At 35.7% G+C, this 7,682-nt stretch overlaps 1 protein-coding gene across 2 annotated transcripts; it reads left to right on the plus strand.

Annotated features, from left to right (window-relative positions):
- Window positions 1-1,351: 1,351 nt before the first annotated feature.
- On the plus strand, window positions 1,352-5,433 carry LOC308700434 (P2Y purinoceptor 4). Of its 2 annotated transcripts, XR_014031307.1 has the most exons (3): window positions 1,403-1,530; window positions 2,045-3,977; window positions 5,308-5,433. XR_014031307.1 is itself a non-coding variant. In XM_081382072.1 (2 exons), the coding sequence occupies exon 2, from the start codon at window positions 2,047-2,049 to the stop codon at window positions 3,139-3,141; it is 1,095 nt and encodes a 364-aa protein (XP_081238198.1). In that variant the 5' UTR covers window positions 1,352-1,530; window positions 2,045-2,046; the 3' UTR covers window positions 3,142-4,624. The 2 variants fall into 2 exon arrangements, 1 of the variants encoding a protein (XP_081238198.1); XM_081382072.1 differs by lacking the exon at window positions 5,308-5,433 and having other exon boundaries at window positions 1,352-1,530; window positions 2,045-4,624.
- The last annotated feature ends 2,249 nt before the right edge of the window (window positions 5,434-7,682 follow it).

Consider the following 7,682-nt stretch of genomic DNA (forward strand, 5'->3'; position numbering starts at 1 on the left):
AACGGTTCCAAGGAATCGATTCACTGGGCACCGGTTCTGAAGAAGAACCGGTTCTCGGTTCCCATCCCTAATCATGTGAGATACGTAAGATATATCATATTGCATGACACGACGTAAATTGTATTTTAATATTAATTTATTATAACATTCTTGGTGACTTGGGATTTGACACCAAGGATTTGAAAACTATTTAACAGATTATTCAATCACAAACTACTCAGTTTACTGCAGCCACATCATAAAGCCATTGTGTGAATATTCAGTGTGAACTTTAACTCAGAGAGGCAAAGCATAAAGAGTGTTATGGCACTCTGCAGATAAAGGTCTCTCTTGCAGTAACCTTCTGCCCTGTTCATTTAGCTTTCCATACATTTGCTCTTCAATGTTCATGATAGTCTGCCCTAAATAAACAGTAAACACAGATCATATTATTTAGTATTTACCATCACATCTGTGTAGTCTGATATAAATATATGTGTTACTGTCTGATTATTTTGAGTGTAGGCCTATATGTTGCTAAAGAATCAACAATTCTGTGATAAAATCTTGCACTTGACCAACCACTCATTGGTCAAATGGGAATGTGTTTTAACTTTTTACTAAATATAAAATTTAGTCTACAAAACCAATAGCCTATGCATAAACTCCCCTAGAATGCTTGGGAAACAAGTAAAACATTTTCCTTTTTCAGATGAGAAATACTGACTGAAAAATACTGTCACTTCTTTGGAATTGTATTAAATGACTTAGGAATGTGTACACACAAATTCTCATTTATGTCACATGGTACTTGCTAAAAGTGAAATAAAATAAAGGAAGTATCATAAAACCATCTAAAATATCCTGGAATTAAAATATTAGGAGTGTCAAATGTCTGGAGTTGCTAGTATAAAACGGAAAGACAACAGCACCATGTTTGCTTTGGGTTAAAGTCCTATAATTTACCTTCAAGGGTTTTATCATAAAAACTGGGCTGTATCATTTATGAGAGCAAACATGTTTAAAGTGCATGAGATGAGCTTCGACTGTAAATTACTACTGTCTGTTTGATGGGCAAAGATGGCAGAAACTGATAAGGCGTAGGTATGATATAGGCTACTGTATCCCACTGAGGTGGTTTTAAGCGATTCACCTCTCAGAAATTAGAAAAAGGGAGTTCCTCGTTAAAAATCGAAGATTTCTAAAACCAACTTCTTTTAATATTGTGGTCGGTTTCTCGTGGTATTTAGGAAAGGGGATGAGATATTAAGCAAAACCTGTCAAACCTAAACGTTGGTGGATTCGTCTCGACTCTCGAAGCGTAGCCTATAAGTGAGAAACTAAATTTGGCGCCGATTCCCCGCCCCTCAGCTGTTCACGCGCTCACCAACTCCAGCAGGACCATATCAACTCGAGCGCTCCCAATCCGATAAGTCTAAGATCCGTAAATCTCTTAAACAGGCTGAATGGTTTTTAACCATTAGCGTTAAATTATCTACGTTCGTGTTTTGACCTGTGAAGGGACGTTTACCTTGTTCAGCTGAGTGAACGGTAAGTTTTAGTGTGTGGAAACAGTTCCGCGTGCTCCTATTTCTCTCTCTGTATTTCTGACAGATTTACCCATCATGTGCCTTGTGTACAGTTGTGTGAGAGAGTTTTTGTTTGTTTGTTTTTGTATTGCGTTTTGCAATTTATTAAGTGTAGGCTAATGTGTCTGAGACTGGGGATATTTTTTACAAGATATTATTTCGATGCTAAACTCTGAGTTAATAGGTAAGTTTTCTTTTTGTTTGGGTATGGTGTTTGACTATTGCTTTAGACCTAAACTCGTGAAGGAGAGTTAAAATGACACTTGTGAGAACAAAAGAGTTTATTCTTTGTTGACACTTTTAAGTAGTTAATTCATGTTGATTTTATAGCTTATGTTTTGACTATGTGAAACATTGCTTTGAAATCTGTTTTACATTGCTTTACAATGAAATCTGTTTTATCATGTGTTTACCTAGGCTATAATATCTCCTAAGTTTCTAAAATTGCTTTAAATATATTTATTTTATTTTAACAGAAATGAATTCATTCTCAAGGAAAAGTGTCTCAGGGAATTTGTCCCTTCCTTCCACCACACTGATATCGATGCCTTCCAAGGAAGTGAATTTCAGCTGTCTCTTCAATGAGGAGTTCAAGTATATTCTGCTACCTGTATCATACTCACTGGTGTGTTTCCTGGGACTGATACTGAACTCTGTGGCTCTGTGGATGTTTATCACTAAGATGAGGCCCTGGAAACCTAGTACAGTGTATATGTTCCACCTCGCCCTGTCAGACACACTCTACGTGCTCTCCTTGCCTATGCTCATATACTACTATGCAAACCGCAGCCATTGGCCTTTTGGTGTTTTCCTCTGTAAGATTGTGCGGTTTCTTTTCTACGCCAACTTGTACTGCAGCATCCTTTTTCTCACTTGCATCAGTGTGCACCGCTATCTTGGCATCTGTCATCCCATTCGTACTCTGACTATGGTGAAGCCACGCCATGCCCACATGGTCTGTGGTTTTGTCTGGACGGCAGTGATAGCCTGCTTGGTGCCCAAGCTGATTTTCGTCACCACTTCTCAGAGGGGCAATGACACTTTGTGTCACGACACCAGCCGCCCAGATGAATTTCACAACTATGTTACCTATAACTCTGTGGTAATGGTGCTGCTGTTTATTCTGCCATTTCTGGTCATCATGGTTTGCTACTGTTTAATGGCACGGGCCCTTTGCCAACCCAGAAAGGGCCTGTCCCAAAGTCAACAGAGTTCATCCCGGAGGAAGTCCATTAAACTTATCATATTGGTGCTGGTTGTGTTTGCAATCTGTTTTGTACCCTTCCACATCACTCGTTCCCTCTACTACGCCTACCGTATTCTAGACGCAGATTGCAAGTCCCTTAATATCGTCAACTTTGCTTACAAAATTACTCGTCCTCTTGCCAGCATGAACAGCTGTTTGGACCCCATCCTCTACTTCCTGGCAGGGGATCTTTACCGCTCTAAACTTCTAAACGTTTTCACCAGGCAGACTCCGAACACTCGTTCTACTGCGTATGTACATGAAAACAACATCGGACTGACCTTCAAGAACCCAGATGCCAAAGCCAGCAATGAGTCGAGACTCTAGACCCACATACCCAGACATTTTGGGTAATAAGTTAAAAATCTGTTCTGAAAGACTGCCTTAAATTGTTGAATGTGTTCTGTCAAAATCCATGTCTGCTAAGTCACACGTATACCCAGAAGATTTCAGAACAGTCTCGTTGTAAACACTACAGCGTAGATAAAAATGAAGGAATCTCTTTGGAGAAAGGATGTGGTTTGCTTCCTTTGTGCACTCCTAATGTTTTTCCCATTCGGTATGATTGCTGGTAATGTAGTTCAGAGAAAACTTCAACTCATAAAAGCACTGATGGCCAATCACTCCAATGGTTACTTGTAATGTTGAAGTTTCTCACTGTTGTTCAAGGACAGAGCTTGGCAGTGTTGGGGATCTGTCAACACTGAAAACAAAACCCACACTATATTCCCAGAGATGGACTCTGGCCTTTGACTGTTACTACAGAAATGCCAGCACAAAGCCTTTTGTGTGTTCTGTTATGTCTGAAGGTCCTATGGTAGGAAATAAAGGTGCTGTTAAAATGTCATTTATTTGAATTAACCCGAGAGGTTGGAAGCCTTTTGAGGCACTTTTAGTGAAAAGGTGAATGGTTGTGGGGGAGGCTGAACGTCAAGCTGCAGTTGTGCAGATATCCCCTCTTGGCCTGCTTCATTCCTCGTACAGCTGTTTTTGTCCTTTGGTGGAGAAGATCTACAGCTGTGTTGTACATGTGTTTGTGTGGATTTGTGAGTAATTGCATAGCAGGGCTGAATGAAGAAAATAAAAAGATGGAAGAAATCAGATCCGTTTTGGCGTAGCGAGAGTACCACCCCTTCCCGGATATAACCTCTGTGGGAATGTTTGTGAGTTTGTGCATTTGATTATTTCATGTTTAGTGTTGTAAATATTTTGTGACATTTATCTGGTTACGGTATTTGTTTAATTTCAAATTGTATTTACATAATGTGTTTTGTATTTACATTGAGTTTCCTTGCATATTCCGTCCATTTTATATGCCCCTCTCTCTTACAAAAGACTAAACAAAACAATGACTAAATAGGATAAATCAAAAGGAGAGACTATACCACATTTTTGCGAAAAAAAAGAAAAGCTGTTTACATAATACTTAAGCAGAATAAAATAATCAATTTTATTTAGAAAATGCTACAAATGTGTTGTAAAGCTGATCATTTATGTTGTCTTCAGTGTGCTTTTTTATACAGCAAAACAGTTCCCACTTTAACATTTAAGTTATTAATGGATGATGTACATTTTTTTTAATAGTGTATCGAAATGCAAATTTCTTTTGTATTTATATCCAACCATATATTCTTTAAAGTAGAAGATTGTGGGTTTCATTTAAGGACACTGCAAAAGTTATAATTGCAATATAATTAAATATAGTTTTTTCTATTAAAAAACAAACAAACATTTTTTTGTAATTGATTTGAAAAGTGAATACTACTATTTTATGCTTAGAACAATTAAAAAGGACATCTATTGTAACATTTTGATGTTGTCATTATTTATTTAAGGTTTTTTTTTTTTTTTTTTTTTTTAGATTGTGAAGGAGGAGGGTAGGTTTTGGGGCTCTCAGGGAAAAGCTTAATTTCTTTTTCTTTTGGTCAGTAGAGGTCCCCAGAGCTGTTTTTAATGAGTGCGTGCATGGGCTTCACATCCTTAAGATCTCCGTCCAATGACTTTGACTATGATAAATAGACCTGTTGGCTGCTGCTTTTGTTGTGGGGTTGTTGAGGTCATGAATAGTTTAATATGCACAGGACATGGAGAGTTCATGTCCCCCTTCTTTTCTTGCACTACAATCCCTGAATATACGGAAATAAATGAAATTAAATAAGCCAAAGCCAATTTACACAATACATGTACAACATAAAAATGATTACTGTGGCCTAAGTTTAGTCTTATGGGTTTCTGTTTAAAATGGGGGAAAATTCTAAACCATTGTAAATCGCTGTGAAAAATACAGTTAAATCCAAACAAACAAGTGTTTGAGTGTTGCCAATTGCAACTGCTAAGCCTGCTTTTTTGTAGTAAATATCTCTAAAGTGTAGTTATATGTTTTTGTTAAAGAGGATGGGTGATATTCTAAGACTAATAGTCATTTCTCTCTAGTAGTCTTAATCCCCCCTCCCCCTTCTCTCTCAACTGTTTCATCCTCTCATTCTTTTGCAGGGCCCAAGGACATGGGGTGGGGAGCACTGCAATACACAACTCATAAAAGACATTGAACAATAAAAAAATATATAACTGCTGGAGAAGCATGATTTTTACTCATCAAATCTAGCAATAAGTAACCTTTATGTGTCTTATTTGTGCTGTGCACAGAGGTAAAGGAGAGCTACATATTCTAAAAATAAATGATCTCTCTGGTCACAGAAGCATGTTCTGTGTTCTGCATGACAATAATAAAGTAAATGTTCATATTTTATGAAACCACAATACAGAAAATTGTGTGTATGTGTGTATATAATATATATATATATATATATATATATATATGATAAACCTCTTCAATTGATATTCCTGTAAACCCTGGCCTGCAGTTCATTGTGTTTCTTTTAGGAAGAGATGACCTATGATCATTAGGCAGCCAATCATGTCTATCTAAAAGGTATAGTGAAAACAACATATACATTTCTCTATAAATGAGTTCATTGCCTTTTATTTTTTACATTCCCATTAGATACAATTAAGCAACATATAAAATATATATGCAGTCAACAACATTTAAACAAAAACATGACAAATAATTTCAAAAATGTTCATGTTAGCATCAATGCTTGAGGAGTTATGGTTGTGCTTTCCAGTCATACAGACATTCTGTTTCTGCCTACTGATCCGTACTTTTTATAAGGAAACTGTTCAACTTGGGATGCATGATGACTTTACTTTCACGGTCTCTCTGCTTTGTTGTTTGTCACATTCGAGAATAAACGAATGATTTCAAGGATGTGGACAAGGACTGAGATGCTGAGAGTGAAGAGGAAGAGTGACATAAAGAGGAAAGAAGTTCATTACCCAGCTGAAAAGGAGGCAAATGGCTTTCATAGTCACCATGGGAACAGGGCTTTCTGTCCCTGACAAACCTATAATAAGGTACTTCACCGGCCTAAACACAATTATTGCATGCTAAAAAGGGAAATATTGCTTTCCAATGTAGTAGGTAGATATTGATTCACATGGGTGTTTGAGCAGACCTTCAGTGTAAATTTTTTATTTGCCTCTTTATTCAGATTTTTGCCACATTAAAATTTCCACAAGAAATATTTCTTAATCCTGTTACCAAGTTGACATCAGAGACAAAGCAGTGAATGAAGGGGGAAAATCTATAAGAGCAATTGTGTAGTTGTTTAAACGTTCATTCAAGGCTAAAACCAAACAATAATGTGAAACAAATGTGAAATTCACAATATCTCTTCCTTGCCATGTGTTTATGCTCTCAGAAAAAAATGCAAAGCCATCAGCAATAAGCATATATATATATATATATATATATATATATATATATATATGAATGAAGAGTTCAGATGCAAAAGCCTCTAAATGCCATCTGAAATTTTCTTCTAGAATGATCATTTTTACGAAGCTCATATATTCAAGTTCATTAATTTCACTTAAATGTCAATGAAAATTACCTATGAATTGTCATTTATGTGAAATTACTGAACTTAAATATACAAGCTTGATAAAAATGATCATTCTAGAAGAAAATTTCAGATGGCATTTAGAGGCTTTTGCATCTGAACTCATATATATATATATATATATATATATATATATATATATATATATATATATATATATATATATATATATATATATATATATATATAATACATACATACATACATACATGCATACATGCATACATACATGCATGCATGCATGCATACAGATAGATAGAGTAATGAAGGATTGGGACAGACAGAGATTTGTGAAATAAATGTGGTTAACAACATCAAGTCCTCACTAATAAAACTAAAGGAATCATGAATTCAGAAATCCAGTTTTTTGGATTTCTAAGTACTTATTAATTCAGGAAGAGATGATATATACTGTATATATACACTATGTATAATATTACTGTATTATTACTAAATAATATTAATATAACTGCTTTAATACATAATGATAAATGTGAAAGAAAAAACAACAACAGTAGAATGCTTTTATCTATAAGGGTTTATACAAAGATTCCAGAAATAAAAGATTTTTAGAATATTAAACAAGTACTTATTCAAATATTTACCTTTATTAATTTACAAGTGCATGAAAAAATCTGTATGATTTTAACACTATAAAATCTTGGAAGTGTTTTAAAGAAATCACAGTATTTTGTATTTAAAAAAAAAGTGCCTGCTCTGTAATGAGTGATAAATTGTTAATAAAATCTTTGCCCGTATTCTTTCAGAGGGTTACTGATCAATCTGCTCCGGTGCAGCAGGGATGCAGGAGGCTTACGGCTGCGCTGGAGGCCCGTCTGCATGTGGCTGATGATCACACACATAGAGCTGGGAGCTATGGGTAAGGGTTACTGGGGATTAACA

This window comes from Scardinius erythrophthalmus, assembly GCF_964197995.2.
Source record: "Scardinius erythrophthalmus genome assembly, chromosome: 13".
NCBI classification, from domain to species: domain Eukaryota; kingdom Metazoa; phylum Chordata; class Actinopteri; order Cypriniformes; family Leuciscidae; genus Scardinius; species Scardinius erythrophthalmus.

Coding starts and splice junctions, on each gene's coding strand:
- LOC308700434 (XM_081382072.1), top strand. CDS start 2,047: ATGAATTCATTCTCAAGGAAAAGTGTCTCAGGGAATTTGTCCCTTCCT.